Source organism: Protopterus annectens, chromosome 5.part0 (genome assembly GCF_019279795.1).
Source record: "Protopterus annectens isolate FY-2018-M chromosome 5.part0, PAN1.0, whole genome shotgun sequence".
Classification (NCBI taxonomy): Eukaryota; Metazoa; Chordata; order Ceratodontiformes; family Protopteridae; genus Protopterus; species Protopterus annectens.
This window is the reverse complement of record NC_056735.1, coordinates 1,124,240,950-1,124,263,729: the sequence shown is the minus strand read 5'-3', so window position 1 is coordinate 1,124,263,729 and position 22,780 is coordinate 1,124,240,950. Positions and strand designations below refer to the sequence as shown.

The window sequence follows — 22,780 nt, the reverse complement described above, 5'->3', positions numbered from 1 at the left end:
TGTGTTGTCGGTAGCTAGTAATTTGTAATGGGAGGAGTTAGCTGTAATTAGTATAGCAGATTGGGTGATTTAAACTGTGGTGGGTGTGGTTTGGTTATGTTTAAATTATGGGTATTGTGGGGCAGGTAGGATATGGGGACAGGGAGGGGAGTGGAGTATGCCCGAGAGTAGTGAGTGCGAGCAGAGCGGGATGAACCAAGATCCAAGCAAAGGCAAGATGTTAAGTTGTCTATCTCGCCTTCATTCTTGCTGGATGGGTTCGGAGCCGACCTCGGCTCCGACTCGGCCACTCTAAAGCTCGAGAGTTGGTTCCACCGGCTCGAGGCTCCCCTTATATCCCACAATGCTAGGCGAGAGTTACCTCAGATCTCGTTTGCCGCTACAGCTTCGAGGTTGGTTATTCTACCGGTTCCTGGTAAGTTTTAACTTTTTCTATAAAAAGTTACTCTTGTTTCCCCTTTTTTTAGTTTAATTATTCCTAAATTAGTGTAGTTTATTAAACTCTATCCCCGATCCTATTTTCTTCCCGTTTCTTGTCAAAAGAACTTTTAGTTCTTCCCTTGGGCCTTAGGCCTTCCCTTCCCTAGGGAGTGTTTGTGTAGTGTACTACTGCTTATTGTACTTATTTTTAGTATACTTTTACTATAATTGTGACAGGGTATAACTGGTGTGTTTGAGTGTGTCTTTGTGTTCACCAGTTAGGCTATGTCTAAAGAAGCAAAGGTCTCCGGATTCAAGAAGTGTGATGCGTGCTGTCAGAAAATGTCTCTGACAGACGCTCACACTTCTTGTGTCTATTGTCTGGGGCCTTTGCACCTGCAGGACTCCTGTGCTGTCTGCCATGGCTTCAGCCCCAGGGTCCTGCAGGAAAGAAAAACAAGCTCATTTTGAGAGGTTTGTTGAAGCCTGAGGATTCCCTGTCTGTCTCAACAGGAAGCCCTCCAAGGCATCGAGGTCTTCGGCTCCGGCTTCTGAGCCGAGACCTCAGGTTGTTCAACCTTTGCCTTTATCGGCTCCGGCTGGAGCCGATAAGACTCAGTCCACAGTTTCTGTGGCTCCCTCGGCTCCGGCGGAGCCGAGGTTATCGAGGTACCGTGTCGGCTCCGACAAGATCTTCGGAGCCGACAACCAGAAAGAGGTCTAGGTCACCTTCTCTTGGCTCCGTTCATTCGGCTCCAGGTTCTCCCCTGCTGTCTGAACGGAGCCAAAGGTCTCATTCCTCTAGGTCATCGAGGTTGTCTGATCATGACCTTCAGAGGGTGGTGAGTCGACTACTCAAGTCTGAGGCACTAGCCCAGATGCTTCAGAGCCCGACTCATCAGTCGGTGCCTGTCCCGGTCCATCAACTCCTTCCTCCTTCGACTCTCTTGAGCTCGGAGCCGGGTCGTGTCGGAACCGAGACTGTGGTCACCTCGGAGCCGAGACAATTGTCTTCGGCTCCGTCGTCGGCTCCGTTTTCTTCCATGGAGGAATCTCGGCGCCGGACTTCCCTCGTCGGCTCCGAGGGGGTGAGTGGCATCGGACCCTTGTCCGACCCCCCTCTCCCTCTCGGTGCTTCGGCGCTGGTGAGTTCGGCTCCGACATCGGCCTCGGAGCCGTCACTGTCGGTGCCGAGGGGGGTCTTTAGCTCCTCGGAGCGGGGACCTCTGGCTCTGCCTGACAGGGGTGCTTTCGAGGTCATGCGGAGTGTGTTAGAGCCTGGCTCTACTCCACAGTCGGCTCCGTCAGCCCCTCCCTCTATGCTGCCTCAGGGTAAGTCGACTCACTCCCTCATCCCGGACCGCAGAGAGCCAACTCCTCAGGAGCCCCTGTGGGATTTCATCCTCTTCCGAGGCCTCTCCTGATTTGGCAGAAGAGCCCCTCGGAAGAGGAAGTGCAAGAGGAAGCACATTGACTCACCTGAGTCTATCACGGGCGACACAGACCTGGATGAGTCTGGGGGTTCCCCGTTCCCCTTCTGAAGATGTCTCTTTTGCAGACATTCTGGAGATCCTTAAACAGAGGGGAAATTGGCCAGCCCTCAACCCTTCGGAGGACGAATCTGTGTATCTTGAGGCGTTTGGCTCTCGTCCTTCCACCTCCTCGGTGTCCCCCCCCTTCGACCCCCTCATGCAGGTGGTTGCTAAAAGGCATGGACGGCTCCTGATTCAGTGGACCCCACTCCCAGGAGACCCTCCAAATTCATCACAGCTCCAGCAGACAAGGAATTTTTATCAAAAGGAGTCTCTGTGGATGCTATGGTGGTAGCTGCCGCCACAAAGAAGGAACTGGCTGATCCTTCAGTGCCTGTCCATCCACCTAACAAGGAATCTAGGTCCATGGATAGGTACGGGAAGCGGATGTTCTCCTCAGCGACATTTACTATGCGTTCGCTGAATTACCTGTGCCATTTCACTCGTCTTCAAAGGGACTTGATCAAAGAAGCGAGTGAAATGCTTAAGGACCCTACAACTGCGGGTTTCCAAGAAAAAATGAACACGCAGCTGGCTATCCTTAATTCTATTTCCAACTCCTCCATGCCCCTCCTCTCTTATGCGGCCGATGGAGCGAGCAGAGCCGCTGGAACAGGGGTAGCCTTACGTAGGCACGCCTGGATGCGGCTATGCAATTTTGGAACCTTTCAAGACGTCTTTCACAAACTCCCCTTTTGATGGATCATCCCTTTTTGGTCCACAAGTGAAAGAAACCCTGACTAGGTGCGAGACGGATGGCAAGACCCTTTCTGCCGGAGTCCGTTTTCCACTCCTTCTAGGCCTTACCCCAAAGGCCAGAAGGGGGAAAGATGTGGTTCCGTAAACAATCTCAAGGGACTTCGCCTGACGACAGAGTCGGTTCCCGCCAGAGGCAGAGGGGGGAACAACAATGGTAGACGCCGCCCTAGAGGCAGAGGGGTCCGCAGAACCAGGGCAATCGAGAAGCCTTCCGATAAGCCCTTTCAGCATCCCTGAGGTGTTGCCCGACTGCCCATCTTCGGAGGCAGTGGCGGGAACATTGTCACTGTACCCAGAAGCCTGGCTATCCTTGACACAAGACAAATGGGTACAGTCCATCATTTCGAAGGTTATTCTATTCCTTCTTCGTTCTCCAAGTCAGTCAAAAAATCCCTTCCAGATGTTCCACCGCTCAAAGGGATATAGCAGCTTTGGAAATTTCAAAACTGCTTGCAAAAGAGCTATTCAGCCAGTGCCAGCAGACCAACTAGGATCCGGAATCTACTCAAGGTTCTTTTTAGTTCCAAAGAAAACAGGGGACTGGAGACCAATTTTGGATCTCAGTATCTTGAACAGATCGGTCAAGAAAACAAGATTTCGGATGGTCACGCTGCAATCCATTCTTCCCCTGTTGGGAAAAGGAAACTGGATGTGCTCTATAGACCTTCAGGACGCGTACTATCACATAAAAATGAACAGGCGCTCCAGAAGATTCCTCCGCTTCAGGCTGGGAACCAGTCATTTTCAATTCAGGGCCCTACCCTTTGGTCTCACCACTGCCCCCCGGGTGTTTACCAAATGCATGGCAGTGGTAGCTTCTCACCTGAGACGACAAGGATTCCAGGTGTTTCCATATTTGGACGACTGGCTCCTCACAGCTCCCACCAAGCATCTCCTTCTGATGGCCAGAGATTACACTTTTCGTGTCTGTCAAAAACTGGGTATCTCAATAAATTGCGAAAAGTCTGTTTTGTCGCCTTGTCGTACTATTACCTACATAGGCGCAAAATTAGATACTGTAAACATGTCTGCAACACTAACGAACCAAAGGATATCAGACATTCAAAATTGGTATCACTACTTCTCAACAACAACAGAGCCAAAGCCAGGTTAGTTCTAAAGGTGTTGGGAATCATGGCAGCGCCATACCCTCCTTCCATTGGCCAGATACCACATGCGGATCCTTCAGTGGATGCTCTTTTCTCAATGGTCATACCAGGAACTTCCAATGTCTCACACCATTATGATCACGCAAGCGTGCAAAAAGCATCTCATGTGGTGGATGTCTTCCCCCCAGCTCCTGTTGGGGAGACCATTTGTTCCACCTCCTCCGGTTGCTACTCTGACAACGGATGCCTCCCTGATCGGGTGAGAGAGGCATTATCAGGGCAGGACAGTCCAGGGCACATGGCAACCAAACGAATGCCACTTGCACATAAATGTTCTGGAGATGAGAGCAGTGCTTTTAGCGTTGCAAGCCCTTCAACACTCTCTTCCCTTGGGAACGATTGCAATCCAGACAGACAATATGTCTGTAGTGTGGTACATCAACAAACAAGGCGGAACCAGATCATAGCCCCTGTGTCGAGAAGCACTCAGACTGTGGCAATGGGCGATTTCTTCTCAGCGTTTTCTGATAGCAACGCACATCCCGGGAAGTCCAATCACATTGCGGACAAGTTGAGCAGAGCTATTCTCATGCCTCACGAGTGGTCTCTGAAAGACTCTGTAGTGAGAGAGATTTTTCTCAAGTGGGGTCAGCCTTGCTGCGATCTTTTTGCTACTCCCCAAAACAGCAAGTGCAGAGAATTCTTCACTCTATTCCCTTTACCAGGCCAACCCAGCAGGGACGCGCTAGTCCAAGTTTGGCCCCGGGGACTTCTGTATGCATTTCCTCCTTTCCCACTAATCTCTCAAGTAATACAGAAAGATATCGCTCAGAAGGCCTCATTGATCCTCATTGCTCCTTACTGGCCTCGACAAGTGTGGTTCCCCTTTCTGCATCGATTTCTTTTGGAGCGACCGTGGAATCTGGACCTAGTTCCAGATCTTTTGATCCATCAGTCGGGTCAGTTTCATCGCTCCCTCCCCTCTCTGAACCTCACTGCTTGGTTCCTCCACTTCCAACCGTAGCCAGGCTTCCTCAATTATCTCACTCTGTTAGAGATATTTTGATAGCTTCCCATAAATCTTCCACTCGAAAGATTTATTTGAGTAAGTGGAAACGATTTTCATATTGGGCACAAGGAAAGGACATAGATCCTTTCACCGCTTCCATCCAACTAGTCCTCGATTTTCTTGCTGAACTCTTCCATGCAGGTTCATCTCCATCTACTCTTAAGGTTCAATTGGCAGCTATTTCTAATTTCCATGTGGGTATTTCTGAATCCCGCCTAATGTCCCACAAACTCTGCAAAGCCTTTTTGAAAGGAGTTTTTCTGCTCAGACCTCCTGTAAGAAATCCTCCTTCTCCTTGGGACCTAAATTTAGTTCTTGCTTCTTTGATTCTTTCCCCTTCGAACCTGCAGCTTCATGTTCCTTAAAGTTATTATCATGGAAAACTCTCTTTCTGGTGGCTATCACATCAGCTAGAAGAATTTCAGAACTTCAAGCACTCAGTTGTCGTTCTCCTTACCTTGTGTTCCATAAGGACAGAGTTTCCTTACGAACTAACCCATCCTTTTTGCCTAAGGTGGTTTCAACATCAAATCTAAACCAGTGCATTGACCTCCCTGTCTTTTTCCCGGAGTATTCAAATAGGTCTGAACAAAAATTACACTGTCTGGATGTTCATCGTCAATTAAGGTACTACTTGGACAGGACGAAACAATTCAGAAAATCTGATCAGCTGTTTGTCTCCTATGCGGAAAGCAGAAAGGGACTTCCAGTTTCAAAGGTATCTTTATCCAGATGGCTAACATCTCTGATTACCCTTGTTTATGAGATTAGACACAAAAAACTGCCTAATAAGCCTAAAGCCCATTCCACCAGAGCTTTGGCTACTTCTCTAGCCTTCCAAGACAGACTGCCTATTGACACCATTTGTGCAGCGGCTACTTGGGCTACTCCTCACACTTTTATTTCTCATTATAAGTTGGATTTAGCTTCTAGGCATAGAGCTAATTTTGGTTCCACTGTTCTCAGGAGTCTGTTCCGTTAGGCCACCCGGGACAAGGTGCTAGGGACGCTGTCCCATCCAGCAAGAATGAAGGCGAGATAGACAACTTAACATATAGAAGTTATGTTCTTACCATAACGTTCCATGTTAGTTGTCTTCTTCTCGCCTTCTTCTTAAGGCCCCACCCTCCTTCCCCTGGCCTGGACAGACCTAGAGGAGTTGTGATCGTGACCTCTCTTTCTACCACCTCTTTCTTAGCTATATGCTATTATGCATATTTCTTGTTTCAGGATGTAGGTCACCCTTCTTCTCCCTGTTGTTAGAGGTGGTCTCTGTTATAGTTATTCTGTTTTATACTGTTACTATCTTAAGCTGGGGTTAGCTTACAAACGAGATCTGAGGTAACTCTCGCCTAGCATTGTGGGATATAAGGGGAGCCTCGAGCCGGTGGAACCAACTCTCGAGCTTTAGAGTGGCCGAGTCGGAGCCGAGGTCGGCTCCGAACCCATCCAGCAAGAAGAAGGCGAGAAGAAGACAACTAACATGGAACGTTATGGTAAGAACATAACTTCTATTTTGTGGGTAAGAAAACCCATCAGAATTGACCAAGAACTGCTACAAAGCTGTAAGTCATTTCTTAACTATTTCTCAGGTAGGAAACGGCATAACCTTGTATCTGTAGGCTACAGCAACATCAAAAAACTTCCAAGTTTACATAAAAAATACGACACCCTCTCATAATCTGTGTATGTACTCATATAAAAATTATACACACATATATGGACATATTGTCAAATTTCTTCAAAAATTTAACACCTCCTGATTTAATCCACATGGGACCAAGATCCCAAAATTATAAATAAAAGTAGTCTCCAGCTGATTTAACTTTTAACCAGTCAGGTTAATGATAAAGGTGTTATTGCAACTGATTACTTAGAGTGATATTAGGTTGCAGAGACACTGAGCTCCTCATGTGGCCAGTATTAGGGTCATTGTGTTGTGTTGATTGCAAATGCTTTTTAAGTATGCATTTTTTTTGCATTCATACTTAAAAAGCATTTGCAATCAACACAACACAATGACCCTAATACTGGCCACATGAGGAGCTCAGTGTCTCTGCAACCTAATATCACTCTAAGTAATCAGTTGCAATAACACCTTTATCATTAACCTGACTGGTTAAAAGTTAAATCAGCTGGAGACTACTTTTATTTATAATTTTGGGATATATATATATATAGGGGTCTGTTTTGACCCATCAAAATAACACTTCAGGGAAATTCGGTTTCACTAGTCTGGTTTCATGAAAGTGCATTTTTCCAGAAATGCACTTTTGCGAAACTACAGTTCACCAAGATTGTTGTGGAGATCACGGTACAGTGAGACTAAGGGAATTTTCCCTTTTCCCCACTGTAGTGCGATCTCGGAGTTGGTATATATTAGTAATGGGGGTGTGGGGGGACTTGCCCCCCTGCATAATTTACAGTAGTGTTTTTTTTTTTAATGCTTTGGTGATCTGTAGTTTCACAAACATTTCCGGAGAAATGTTCTTTCCTGAAACCTGACTAGAAATCAAGTTTCGCTGAAGTGTTCTTTCAGTGGGTCAAAGTAGAATCATATAGCTAGATATAGATGTGTGTGTGTGTGTGTGTGTATATATATATATATATATATATATATATATATATATATATATATATATATATATATATATATATATATATATATATATATATGTATAGATAGATAGAGTCACTTTAGAAGATTGAAAGCCCATAACACTGAAAGTTCAATGCTCAATCAATGCTCCATACCTATGGTCACCCCCTCGTTAGTCAGGTCTGACCATAAGCTAATCACCCTTAACATCCACATCCCACCCCCACCCCCAGTAAAGAAACCACCATAAAAAACTTCTCCAAAGCCAACTTCATGCTACTCAAGTCAGAAGTGACAAACTTCATAACACCCATGCAGACGGAACTGAAAGTTCAACTGCTGAATCCTACACTAAGGCACTGTACGAGCACATCCACTCATGCATGAATCGTGCCATCCCAAATAGAACCAAAATGCTCTCATCCAAAAAAAGGAAGCCAATCTGGTGGTCCCCTGCCATAAACAAACTTTACAACAAAAGGAAGAAACTTTTGCAGAAAAGAGGAAAATCCCAGGATGCAAAAAACTCCCTTACTAACCTCAGTAAGAAACTGAGATGCCTCATAAAATCCTCCAAAGCTAGTTACGAAAATAAAATTGCCAAAGATTCCAAAGACAACCACAAAGCATTCTATAACTATGTCAAGAATCTAAATGGCAATGCTCAGATCTGCTCTGAGCTAAAACAGAATGGCATTAAATATACTGATCCAAAGGATATTGCCAATATCCTGGCAGATCGATTCAGTGCCAACTTCACCCCACTCTCACCCCCTAAATGGCCCATCTCAATACCGGAAGATTGCCAAATTCCAGTAATAACGGCCACACAGGTACAAAACGCACTCTCTAAAGCCAAGAATACAGCATCCATGGGCCCAGATGACATCCCGGGCTGTGTACTACATGAACTACAATATGAACTGGCACCTCACCTAAGTGTCATGTTTAATCATAGCCTCACCTCAGGTTTCGTGCCCACTGAGTGGCACAGAGCTACAGTTATCCCAATCCACAAGGGAGGATCCACCTTGGATCCCGGAAACTACCGTCCCATCAGTCTGACAAGCCTTATCTGCAAGGCCATGGAGCGTATTACCATGGAACTTATAAACAAAGACATTGGCAACCTTCAAACACTGGACCCCACCCAGTTTGGGTTTGTGAAGGGCCAATCTTGTCTCCTGAACCTAATTGACTTCTTTGAATCGGTCTCCAGAGCCATGGACAAGGGTAAGGTGGTCCACACAGCCTATCTAGACCTTGCCAAGGCCTTTGACACCATCCCCCACTCTGGAATCATAGATAAACTTACTAAGTTGGGCATTAATCCCTATGTCACCCAATGGGTTGCTAAATGGCTTACTGATAGAACTCACACTGTAAAAGTAGCCGACTCCAAATCCAGCTCCAGACAAGTGACAAGTGGAGTACCTCAGGGTTCAGTCCTGGGGCCGCTCTTGTTTGGCATCTACTTCTCTGAAGTACATGTCAACACTAAGGGACTCTGGCTAACAAAGTTTGCAGATGACTGCAAACTGGGAGCCATTATTGAATCCCCAATGATGTGGATACTCTACAAAAGGGCCTTACAGAAACAGATGCTTGGTGCCAGAGCCATGGGCTCAAGCTCAATGCCAAGAAATGTATTGTTATCCCCTTTGGGAAAAACATGTATCCATGAATTACCATATAGGTGGCAGTACACTAAACACAGAAAGTGTGATAAGAGACTTAGGGACACAGGTGGACAGTGGTCTCACCTTCGATAACCACATTGCCACAACAGTCAGGAAATCCTTCTATGTGGCACACCTCATCACGAAGGGCTTTTCATCCAGAAAGAAGGAGGTCATTGTCCCACTGTACTCATCCCTCATTAGACCCATTATAGAATACAACGCCCCATTTGGTATGTACCTCTCAAGACATCTGCAACAACTGGAAAGGCCTCAGAAATACCTGACTAAAAGAATCACAGGCCTAAAGCAGATGCCCTACACTGACCGCCTTAAAAAACTCCAGCTATACTCTGTCGCATATCGTCTACTCAGAGGCGATCTCTGCTTAACATACAAGGCCATGTCAAACCCAGAGCTGTTGGACATGCTACACTTAAAGAAATCCCAATCCCTCAGAGCTACACGCTCCAGGGATCTAAACCTTGTCATCACAATAAACAAAACATGCTGGAGGGATAGGTTCCTGACCCAGAGACTCCCCAGACTCTGGAATAGATTGCCCATACACGTCAAGCAGAGTGCCTCTTTGGACCTCTTCAAGAGGAACCTTGACAATTGGATGGGAGAAAGGAAATTCACCCCAGGGATCACGTCAGTCGCCCTGCTAGACAGGGGTCCAGGAAAGTAAATAATGTGGGAAGAAATAGCCAGGGAATTGTTATGGCTAGGCTTGTATAGGCCCTAGGGCTGATAGCCTAGTACAAACCTATGAACCTATACATATATATATATGTATGTATGTATAGATAGATAGTCACTTTAGAAGATTGAAAGCCCATAACACTGAAAGTTCAAAACATTGAATCCCATGACATTGAAAATTCATAGGAAATATATGCCAGCACAACTATATACAGAAACAAATAAAAAACAAATCATATTACACTTCTCCAACTATAAGCAGGGGGGCTGTGCCACCCACACCCCCTGCTACTTAAATATATCAACTCCGCGATAGCACTACACAGAACAAAATGGCAAACATACTGTTCCACGCTTCATGACTACATGTTTAAATTGTAAAATACTATCCTCAGCCTTCTCTTAGAAATACTACTTCACTGTTAAAACATTACACATTACTATATATCTCTCTGATACCTACCGGAGTTTCATAGGTAACCTCAGTCATGTTCCCTTCTTACTTGCTTTACTACAATATAACACATCTTAGTGTAGTGCGATCTTGCAGTTTATATATTTAAGTAGCAGGGGGGTGTGGGAGGTGCAAGGGGGGGCTTGCCCCCCTGCTTATATTTGAAGAAGTGTAATATGGTTTGCTTTTTATTTGTTTCTGTATGTAGTTGTGCTGGAATGTAGTACATGTTGTTTTCCTATGTTTTTCCATTGTTAATGGGATTCAATGTTCTGAGATTTCAGTGCTTTGGATTTCCAAGATTTTGTTCTCAATGTTTTGAATTTCAATGCCATGGGCTTTCAGTCTTCTAAAGTGACTCCATATAAATGTATATATATGTGTGTGCATCTTCTTCTTCTCTATCAGCTGTTCCCGTTAGGGGTTGCCACAGCGGATCATCTGTTTCCATTTCTTCCTGTCCTCTGCATCTTGCTCTGTCTCACCAACCACTTGCATGCCCTCTCTCACCACATCCATAAACCTTATTTTAGGCTTTCCTGTGTTCCTTATATCTGGCAGCTACATCCTTAGCATCCTTTTCCCAATATAGCAACAGCATCCCTCCTCAGCACATGTCCAAACCAACACAGTTGCGCCCCTCTGACTTTGTCTCCAAGCTGTCCAACCTGAGCTGACCTTCTAATATACTCATTCCTAATCTTGTCACACCTAGTGCAAATCTTAACATCTTTAACTCTGCCACTTCCAGCTCTGACTCCTGCCTTTTTCGTCAGTGCCACTGTCTCCAACTCGTACAACATAGCTGGTCTCACTACCCTCTTGTAGACCCCCCCTTTCACGTCTGTCACAAATCACTCTTGACACTTTTCTGCACCCATTCCACCCTGCTTGTACTCTCTTCCACACTCGTAATTACTCTGAACTGTTGATCCCAAGTACTTAAACTCATCCACCTTCGCCAACTCTACTCCCTGCATCCTCACCATTCCTCTGTCCTCCCTCCAATTCACACACACATATTCTTAGTCCTGCTGACATTCATAAATATATATATATATATATATATATATATATATATATATATATGTATGTATGTATGTGTATATATATATATATATATATATATGTATGTGTGTATATATATATATATATATGTATGTGTGTGTGTGTGTGTGTGTGTGTAAAATGAATGAAAATTTTAATAAAGTACCCCCGTATGCATTTCAGTAAGTGCCATGGGATCTTTTATATCCACCATCTTGCCACACACTGTTTTTTGTGTATCATTTGATAAGCATGAAGCATTTTTTATTGTTTTCTTGCCCAACTGATCCAGTGTCTTTTGGGGTCAGCCAGTCACACCAGAGCTGTAAGTTAGAACAGGAAGATCTGGCTGGTTTACAGCTTGAACTTTATTCCTTGGTGTCAGGGCAGTTTTCAGTATTGGCTTTACTTTTCATTGAATGCTTTTTGTTGTCCTCTCTGAAGAATGAGTAAATGGTGCTTATTTCCTCTCGGTAATTGAAAAATAGGATTCTTTATTTTAAATGTCACCGTCATTACAGCCTATTATCAGTTCATAGGTACTTAGTAAACTGTTGATTTGTGAGGATCATAACATATTTTGTATATGAATAACCCAGAGGTGGGCAGAACAACAATATGTAGGGATAGTTATTTGTTGTCCATGTATATCAGAAATATGGGTGTAAAACTGGTGGTGAATTTGCGGTCTGCTAGCCATTTGTCTAAGTTAAGTTTAATCTTGGGTTGCAAAAGAGATTGAGATCCTTTGAGTAGATGTTCATGTTGCTACTGGACTTAGCAATTTGTAATAGGCCTCACAGGATAGGGTCTCTTCAGGATCTGTACGTGAGGCAGAGGTTGCCTGTTTATAACCTGTATAATAACAAAAAGAGTGACAAAGCTTTCAGATAGTCTGCATAGTTATTGTGATGTAGGCCACTGAATTTTTAGTGAGAAAACATTGTCATTCCAGTTGTGACAAGTGCTTGGACAGGTACGCACCGAATTCGGTGTTATTCAATAATCATGTGGGTGAGAGGCAAGTGCAGTGGAATAAAGTACATCCCTGAACTTGCACACCTTACCTTTAGATCCACTTCATTCACTGTGTCCAGTACATGTAGGTCCTCAAGCCTCTTGTCAGATCTGATTCAGCAGAGTCAGTATTGTGGCCTTGAGCCCCTGTAAGAAATATTCATTCACATAAGCACCTGTCCTCCTAGTTACCACAGATCTTGTTTGCTGCCTTTGTGATCAACAGTACGATCTCGAGCAGATAACCCTTTGGACTTCGGAGTTCCCTTCATCTCCTTCTTCAAAGGGAGGATTGGATGCATCATCATGGGCTCTGTATTCAGATCAGATGGAGGTTGGTACAGCTTTCCTGGTGCAGGGAAAGATACTTTCTTCACCCAAGAGAGTGAATACATAGGTGTCCATTGGTCATGGTTGCACCCAAAGGCCCTTTTTCAATCTTTCTTATTCTAGCCAGGTATTCATGGGTCAGAATCACTCTGTTGACCTCAAAGATGGGAATGTGTAAGAGAAAACAGCTAGACTTCCCATTGGAGTCCCCCACATTAGATGCTGACTCAGAGAATAGACAGGGATTGCCCCAATCCCCACAGGAAGTTGCCTCATTTGGTGAAATGTTAGAGCTGAAGTGACAAAGGGGTGCTTGGCCCATTAAAACCTGACAATAAGGAAGTTTTGTAGGTATATATGCAACAACACAAAGTACATCCTAGGTGGTCCTTCCAGCTAACAAATTGATTGACTTGGTTGCTAGGAGGTCATGATAGTAATCTGACACCTGCGAGGCAATTCATAAAAAAATAGAGAGAGATAGATCCTTCACCTTTCGAAGGATAAGCAATTTTGGACCAGATCACCAGAGGTGGTGGACTCCATCAATTCTGGTGACACCCAGTAAAAGTGAACTCTCCAAGGACTCTACCTCTATCCATCCCACCAAAATATCAACATAGTAATTACTTAAGAGGTTTCAGTATCTGTATTTACCTAGAAGTGGTACAAAAGATATACCTGAACAACGTTGACTTGCTGTGCTAACAAAGATGCTATATAGTTGTTTTGTATGATTTTTTTAATGTTTGTAGACTGATTACTGTGAATGTTGGGTAGAGTCTGTAATTTTGCTATTTGATCATGATTTGAAAATGTTTAGGAAGCACAAGGTTGAGGGCTGGAATTACACTTAGAGAAATGTAGTTATATTTGTTTTGCAACATGTTATGTTTTACTTGAATGCCCCTGTGTATTTTAATAAGTATGATAGAGTTTATTTAATTTTGTGCTTTATTCATTTATCAACATTTGGCTTTTTTATTTTCTGAAATAACATCAAATACATATATTAGCAGTGGGTGAATTTCTTAACTTTTCTAAGAAAGATGTAGCCGTTTTTTAAGGAGGGACACCTGGCAGCCTTAAGCAGGGAAAAAAATGCTGATCTCTTTTCTAACAGTAAGAGACAACTGTTTTTGTTACTTTCTCCTAGATATGAAAAATATTCCAAGTAAAATCAATGTTCTTGGTGAAGCTACTTGAAACTGTGTGTGTGTACGCGTGTGTGTGTGTGTGTGTGTGTATATATATATATATATATATATATATATATATATATGTGTGTGTGTGTGTGTGTGTGTGTGTGTGTGTGTATCTATATATATATATTCAAAGTAACATCTGACTTATGTTTTCTTTTCTCCTGCTCAAAGACTCACAAGGCAATGTCAATTGGACGTCAGGGCCGAGTGCAGGTGGAGGACATAGTCTTCTTAATACGAAAGGATCCTCGGAAGTTTGCCAGAGTGAAAGATCTACTGACTATGAATGAAGAACTGAAAAGAGCTAGAAAAGCCTTTGATGAAGCAAACTATGGGTCTTAGCAGTTGGAATTTGTGCCTATTCTCACGAAAAAAATAAAAACAGCTGTCATTGGATACATGTTCATTTTTCTGAAAAGTGTTTGTGGGGCGATAATTCTGTAAGCAGTCTTTGTGATGTTTACAGTAAGCTAGAAGTTATGCATTTTGACACAATAACTGTTACATTGTATTGTGTATAACACCACTCCAGTAACTGGATTATTGCAGTTCTTTCTTTTTTTTTTAATTTCACTATATGATGAAGACATGACTGTTGTGCAGTTTTTCTGAACAAGTTCTTTTATTGACATGTGCTTATGATATAAATAAAGTTTGCAATTTTTTCTCAGTTTAAGATTGCAGTTTTACTTTTTATAGTGGATTATTAAAAAAGTAAAAAAATGTGGCTGCTAGTTGTATATGAACTGTGTTTTTGCCAAAATTTTTAATTCAGCATTTCAGATTATTTTACATAAAATTATTTTTATCTGTTAAGAATAATCAGTGTGGTATTAAGAATACTAAATGATCACTACTTTTCCCACAGTTTGTGTTTTACTCTGCTGAATTGTAATAGGGCAAATGTAGTGATATTCTGTTAGGCCCTGATTTCCTGTTAGTAGATTTTGTTTTCATCCTTATTTTTCACCAGCTGAAGGATGTCACTTTATTCATTAAATCTTCAGTGAGACTAGTTCTACTGTTTTAATTGATCTCTCCAAATCATGTTGTCTCCCCTTACCTCTCATTTGTGTGTATTAAAAATTATAGCACTGGCCAAAAAAAATCATAGCAGAGGGGTAAAAAGAGAAGCACTTTCTTATTTCTCACAACAGATGATTTTTTGTATAGTAGGTCATATGTAGTTAGTGGAAGGATTATTTCTGTACATTTATATAATAAGGTATGTACCCATAAACAGGTGTGACTTAGATGTAAGGGAGTAAATTTTGGAAGGGTAAGGCTAAATTTGAGGGCCAGAGTAATAGCACTATTCCTAAATCATAACAGTTCAGAGTTGTGGCTCCCCCTATCAAATATTCGCCTTATTGATGTCTCTTTTATTGCCCCTCACAATGTTTACCTTTTTGAGTTGTGCCTTTTTTACGTTGGTGTGGAGGGCCTTCACTATACAGTTGGTTGTAAATGGGGAAGTATTTCATTACCTAATATTCTTCTTTTTAGCTTTATTTCCTGTGTACATTGCCTCTGAGCAGCTTAAAATGTTCAGAAGTTTCAGCATGCTAGTAAGTGAAATAGGGTTTCACTGATTTGTAATCTGCAATCTCGTAAGCTGCTGGCCTCCACCTTGAGTTTTCTTTTTAGTATTGAAGTCCAGTCTCCTCACCTCCCTTGAGACATAAGAGCAGACCAGCAACATCTCTGTCCCAAGTTCCAGTACTATTTGGCCCTGTTGCCAAACCATGCATTCTAGTTTTTCATTCAGGTGGTTTGACCCTTCATCATTTAGCCTTCTGAAGCCAAGGCTCTAGATGACCTCAGCATTTATTTCACCAGGCAGGACTACCAAGTGTCCATTTGAGTTTGCAGGTTACATTTTTTACATGGCCATTATTCAAGCAGTACCACAGCATAAAACAGTGCATCATTTCTTGTTTTATTGTTGATGTTTGCACAGCCTTCAGACCTTGGGGGACACTAGAACTGCAAATATAAGGTACTGTTTTCCAAAGAAAAGAGACATAGTCATTTTGGTTGTAATCTGTCATGTATGGGACCTTCTAGCTGCATGAAATATTTGGACCAGCCATTTTTTCAAACTTCATTCCACCCCCATGTCCTTGAGTCAGTACTTTTCAGGGGTACGGTTGTACCCTAACACTGTCTAGAACAAGAATTCTGTACAAAAAAATATATATATATATATATATATATATATATATATATATATGAGTATTTTTTGCCACGTAGACTCCATTAATCACTATAATGTGTATGTATAGCTGTAAGAGATATGACCTAGCTAGCCCCTGACAAAATTTAGAATGTACATTGTGTTTTCTGATATCCGGTATCATTAATGAAGTTGTCTGCTAGCTACATACAGTCTTTTTTTTTATGGAGTCAGATGTAAGTAGAATGGGTCTATATCACATCATCGAAGTGTCAAAACTTCGAATGTGATAACATCGAACCCAAAACCATGAAAGCTGAAAACTCAGAAGACTGAGAACAGCGATTTTTTTTCTTGGGTTCCAGTACAAAACACGAAACACACTAACACTACAAACTAATGCTAATGTGGGGGGCTTCACCCCCATCCCCCACTTAAATATACCAACTCCGAGATCGCACAACAGTGAAGTAAATAGTGATGCCGCAAAAACGGCCCACCAAATTCTTTCCCTGGGAAAGAATTCAATGTTCCACGGCTTCAATATTTTCATTCTTTGGACTTTCAAGTTCAAGGTTTTTGTGTTCAAACTTTTGATATACACCCAGCAGAATACGTTTTATTGTTTTTTATTTGAAAACTAATTCAGCTGCCATCATGTGGAGATTGCTTTCTTCAAGGTAATCTGTGTAAGAAGTGGAAATTATGGATTCAGAGGAGAATTTGGATTTTTCCTGACTGAGCATATCATCAGAGAAGACTGAAAAGGTACAGCATGCTACATTTCTGCATGTTGCAAGGGAAGAGGCCAAGAAGGCTTATAATGCTTTTGAGTTTCAAGAGGGAGAAACAAAGAAAGAAATATATTGCTGAGATGAGACAGAAGTTTTGGGCGGCCACGGTGGTGCACCAGTTATTGTTGCCAACTCACAGCAAGAGGTTCTCCTGTTCGATCTTCGGCTGGAGGGTGCCTTCTGTGAAGAGTCTGCATGTCCTCCGTATGATCACTTGGGTTTCCCTCTGGGTGCTCCAGTTTCCTCCCACATCCCCAAAGACATGCTGTAGTTGGATTGGATACACTAAATTGGCCCTAGGCGTGAGTGTGTGCGTGTGTGTGCCTTCCATGGAAGGTTGGGCTGGCAACTCGACACGGTAAAACTCCACTGTCAATCATGAGCGGACAGGTCATCCACTGTTGTGACCCCTAACTGGGAAAAGCCGAAAGAAGACGATGATGATGAGACAGAAGTTTTAAGGTGAACTGTGAGCAAGGAGTCTGTTATACAGCTGCAATTTGTTCTTTACAAGGCCATAATATGCCATTTAATCTGTGGATGCTTATTATTGTTAAATTAAGTATTTGAACCAAGATTTGTTATTTCATGAGCCTTCAGGTTGAGATAGTGTGGTACCAAAAAAGCCAAGTGAGGGGCAAACTAGCATTGAGTAAAGTGGTGTGTACTTTGGCGCAGTGCTCTGCTGTAAGCCTCCCCTGACTCCAGAAGAATTGCTATAGGCGTAATGACCTTACTTTTGTTTAAGGATTATCTGTAAACAGGTTTACACTGGCAGACAGAGTCCACAAGACCTGCTCGCAGTGCAAGTGACTTTAATCTGTTTTAATACCCTGGAGTAAGTCACTTATACCAAGAGCAAGTCTTTTGTAATCAGGAGCATTGTCAGATGAATTTAAATTGTGTAGAATGTCATGTGAGTTCAAGTTGAAAATGAGTTAAAAAACTTAGCAGGCATAAAAAAATAAAATGTATGTCGCTGATATTTTTAGTATGAGTTATGACTATAAATATGATAAAGTGTAATGTTCTGTGATTAATCTAGAAGGTATGTTAAAAAATCACTTTACTAAATTATACGAAAGATACAAAGTATTGTGTCTTTCTTTAAGGATTGCATGTATTGGAACAGAGTTATGAGAATAGCAAGGTTTTAACACCCTTGTGTAGAGCATAATTTAATGTCTAGTCAAATGTTTGAAGCACTAGCTTTCAAAGAGAGCAGTCTGAAATCATTGTGTAACTTGATTACATGTTTTGTAAAACTGAAGGGCCAGGAAGTTGTTATATGTGAATATCAAGATAAGAATTATGGGGTTCATTTCCACATAGATGTTAGAGTGCTTTATTGTTTTTTTTGGTCATTTGACATGAGAAAAGCTTGCCATGGTGAAAAAAACAACTGCCGTGCTACATTGTGAGTCAGGAAATGTACGTGACAACTTTGCTAGATATTATGAAGACTTTTCTTTTTCAATTTTTCACAGGATTTCTCATATTTATCATATCCAAATATGCCTAGCAGGGTTATCTGTACTTCATACCCAAGTGAAGTTTATGCTTTGTGGAACAGAATCAAGGAGTTACTGAACAACATGGAAATATGGATGTGATTTAAGAAGTAGATTGGAACTACTGAATACGTAAAGAGCATGCTTACTCTTGGGAGGCCAATTAAAGTTCAGATAGATATAGGGCCACATCATCTTATTGAGCACTACATTATTGTCTTAGTACAATTCAAAACCTAGGGTCTACCATGCCATGAGCAGATTATTTTTGTGTATTTGATACAAATCAGATATTTTAGCAATAAATGCTTGATGAAAAAGGTTCTAGGTGATGTAATTTTAATTTCCTTGTGGGACGTGCATTTGTTACGTTCACATCTGAAGTGCTTGAGAATTTTTGCACAGATTCCCAAGGTGCTTGGTGGTGGTAGTATTCATGTATATTAACTGATGGCACCCTACTGTTAGTTCAGACCAAAGGGAGGGCATAAATAACTAAACTTATGCTTAATATAAGTGTACAGTTTGTGTTATACAATTGTTATGAGTTATATTTTAATACAGCTTAACACTGAGAAGTAAGACCATAAATTTAAATATCTACTACTGATTATGAACAAGATTTGTTAATATTTGATGAAATTATATAATATCATTCAAAGTTTTTTCTCTTGTATTAAGTTTGTCTTGCAATTTGAAGATTAAGGCTCAGAACTATTAAACTATTTCCTGTAACCAAGGGTAAATGCACCCCCTCCTCCATTTGCCTGTTGTGCGACTCCGAGCAAGTCACATAAGACATATTGCTGGATTGTAAACTAGCTCACAGACAGGACACTAGAAATCAAATTGAGGAAGTTACCAGTGCAAAGATGTCGGTCTTTAGTGGAGTTCCCCAGGGTTCTATGCTGAGACCTCTTATGTTTGACATTTACTTTTCTGAGGTAAAACCAGTACCAAAGGACTCTGGCAAACCAGGTTTGCAGATAATTCTAAGCTTGGACCAGCCATTCAGTCCCCATGACTTGGCCATCCTGCAAGAGGATCTTTCCCAAACAAATTAACTGATGCTAAAATCAAGGACTGAAATTAAATAGGAAGCGATCTACCCCCAGGGAACTACCACATTCACTATATGCTCCTAAACGTTGACCCATTTGTATGGGATTTGGGAACCGATGTCGACAAGGACCTAATTTTCAAGCAACGTGTGTTCACTGGTGTAAGAAAAGACATCCATATTGCACTGCTTATAAACAAAGGGATTGTGTGTAGATCTAGGAATGTTATTGTTCCCTTTCTTCATTCCCCATTAGGCCAGTCACTGAGTAGAATTCCCCCTTTGGCCTGTATCTGTCCAGACACATACAACAACCTGTCACTGTACTTTGTATTCTACAGACTCCTAACAAGTAACCTATGTCTGGCATGTAAGGTATCCTCCAACCCAGTGCTGATAGATTTACTAGATATCAAGTTGAACAACATCGTAAGTACTCAGTCTAGGGGTCAAGACCTGTTCTGCAACATCAACAAAATGGATTGGAGAGATACCACTGCTCTGAACAGACTCCCCATCAACGTAAAACAAAGCTCATCCCTGTCCATATTCAAGTGCAACTTGGATCTGTTAGTGGGAAACAGAAAATTTACCCCAAAACTGCCCCTTGTACTAGTAGTAAGCAGAGGCAGCTCTTAAATGCCTTCTGCTATACATGCATCCCTCAAATTATCTCTGTTATGATCTCAGTTATTTAATTTGGGGTAATATATAATTGTCATCCATGGGATGGTGTAAGGCCAGATTAATACAAGAATCAAAAGGTAAATTGGCTAGGCTTAAAATAGCCCACAAGGGTAGCTAGTGTAGTACTTAACCTATGAGCTTATGAAAGTGGGTTGACCCCGAAAAATGACACTTGGTTTCATTGGGTTTCCCTGGTCAACAGGTATGTTCAGAATAGTAATTGTCGGCCAGAATGAGATTGTGACTCTGTGCAGGAAGTCAGCCAACTGATTATGGATTCATATATGCTCTGATGGAAAAGAGCTATGTCTCATAGAATGTGGATATGAAGAGTTCCACAAATAAGTTTATGGGAAATGGAAGTGGTTGAAACAGACCCTAGAGTAGTATATTTAAAAATTAATTGTACAGGGTGTTACCAAGACATGAATGTGGATGAGACTACAAAAGTATGACTTTTAAAGTATAATCCAGAAAGAGATATGTTTAAAAAAGTATGCTGGATGATTTGCAGTTGCCAAAGCAAGTGGAATATTTGCTTGGAGAAGAACTTGAAACAAATTGGTATTCTGACTGTTATCTTTGACAGAAAAAAATGTGTAAAAACTTTTAGAAGTGTAGTGAGAATTATAAGGAGGTAAAAATTTTTCAAGGTATGGTAGTGAATAGTCAGGCAGAAAATAAGTGTGCAGTGAAGTAAACTACATTCAGTTTCTTTAGAGAAGAAATTGCAAAGTTTGATGTTTAAGCAGATAATAGTGTTGAATCAGCTGGGGAAAGAAATACATGAGTCACAGTTGCAAATTAAGTTTAAAGGAAGAAATTGTGATATGTTATTTTGTCTAGGAATGCTAGCACAAACTAAAGAACAGGTTCAGAACTCAGTTTTGCAGTGCATATCATAACTGTAAGCTAAGAAAAGAGGTAGTTCCTTGTGTTGCTCCAGGAAGACCATAGTATAAAGTTTGCAAAAAATTGCTTCAGTTCTTTGACACTGTATTTCATATACTTGATTGTTATCTGAAGTTTCTTGAAATCAGAAAGTTAAGACACTACATTTAGTGGTTTGATTAAAATGTTATATGCTGTCCCATATAAAAAGCGTTGTACCTAATACAATAATATAATAGCTTAATACAATAATATAATAGCTAAAGGTCCATGATTTGCAGTCAAAGACGTAATGGTTGAGTAATGTGAGGTGTTTTACAATTACAAATGAAAGAGAAATAAGAAGGAAAAAAAAAAAATTGTTGGGTAAGAGTGAGGGACAGTGATGGGTGAGGAAAAATGAAAGGAAGTTATATGTTTTTTTTTTAACAATACAAATTATTTATTAAGTTATGTGTAGAAGATGTTAGATAGCCAAGTGTTGTGTTTTGTGTGAACAATACTGACCTTTTGCCAGGTATCGTTTTAATGTGGATAGGAATTTTGTGGTGCTTGTTTCAGTTCTGATATCTGAGGGAGTAGATGTTCATCGTGTTTCACTGTTGCAGTCACTACACTAGGGTTATCCTGCTGGCAGGCTACCCACAGTCGGCCCGAGTTCCAAAGTCTTGATCCGGCGTCGGTTGCTGTCGCCTCTTCCCTGACGTCAGTGCACCAGGGGTATAAAAGATGCAACTGACACCATTTTCTTCAGTCTTTCTTGCCTCGCGGTGCCCGAAGCAAAAGCAGTTCGCAAGTGCCGTTCAGCCGACTCCTGAGATTTTCGAAATTGAATTTCAGAACCAAAGTCTTCAATAAAGCTAAGTACCCAATTGGGAAAACTTTTTCTTGCTCCAGACCAATGTCAGTAAAAGTTAATAATTGTATTTCTTGTGGGAAGCAAATACATCATAAGGACTTTCACTCTTACTGTATTCCTTGCCTAGGCCCTGACCACGACGTTACCAGTTGTCGGTTTTGTGCTAGATTCAATAAACATACTATTAAACTTCGGTTTGATTTTGCTTTACATTATTTTGGCCAAAGGTTTAATTACATAATGCCGTCGGAACAACCGACGACCGGAATTTATAAAATAACACAAAGACAAAGAAAAGGACAGGCATCTGAGGTCCAAAACTGACGAAGCCTCTTCTAGGCCAGTTGCCAGTTCTCAGTGAGGCACTTTCGTAGCCCCTGACACTCGCTATCTCAAAGCCACAGGCCGTATCCGACAGCCACGTGGAGACACCGAGGCCTGTGGAAACTCAAGGTATTGGGCCTATGGAAACTATTCCCTCAGATGGGTCCGGAGCCGCTGAGCAGGCATCGGCTTCTGAGGGTGTTTTTAGACTTTCACAGCTTACAATTAAGCCCACTACAGCAGCCAAGGCAAAGTCAAAAACACCATTAAAGACAAGGAAACAAGTACAGCATTCTCCTGAACAGTCATCCATGCCAAAGAAACAGATGCTTAAAACTGACGAAGACCTAATTACTTTAATCAGGGGTTCCCATCCCCCTCCTGACAAAAGGCCTAGGCAAGACACTGACTATGATTCCTCTGACCAGGTTTCTATTTCCTCTGATTCCTCTTCTGGTCAGGGATATTCTCTCCCTCCCTATGAGGACTCTGATGCAGAAGAGTCTATACCTTCAGCCTCTCCGCCTGAGGATTATTCTTTTGGGGAAACCCT

General features: G+C 41.8%; 1 protein-coding gene across 1 annotated transcript in view; it reads left to right on the top strand.

Moving 5' to 3' along the window:
- TAF13 (TATA-box binding protein associated factor 13) overlaps nt 1-14,601 on the top strand; it is a 1,065,177-nt gene extending 1,050,576 nt beyond the window's left edge. Inside the window, exon 4 of the mRNA XM_044070981.1 lies at nt 14,097-14,601. Within this exon, the coding sequence (XP_043926916.1) occupies nt 14,097-14,267 (171 nt within the window). The 3' untranslated portion in view covers nt 14,268-14,601. The remainder of the gene's footprint in view (nt 1-14,096) is intronic.
- Nucleotides 14,602-22,780: the final 8,179 nt, after the last annotated feature.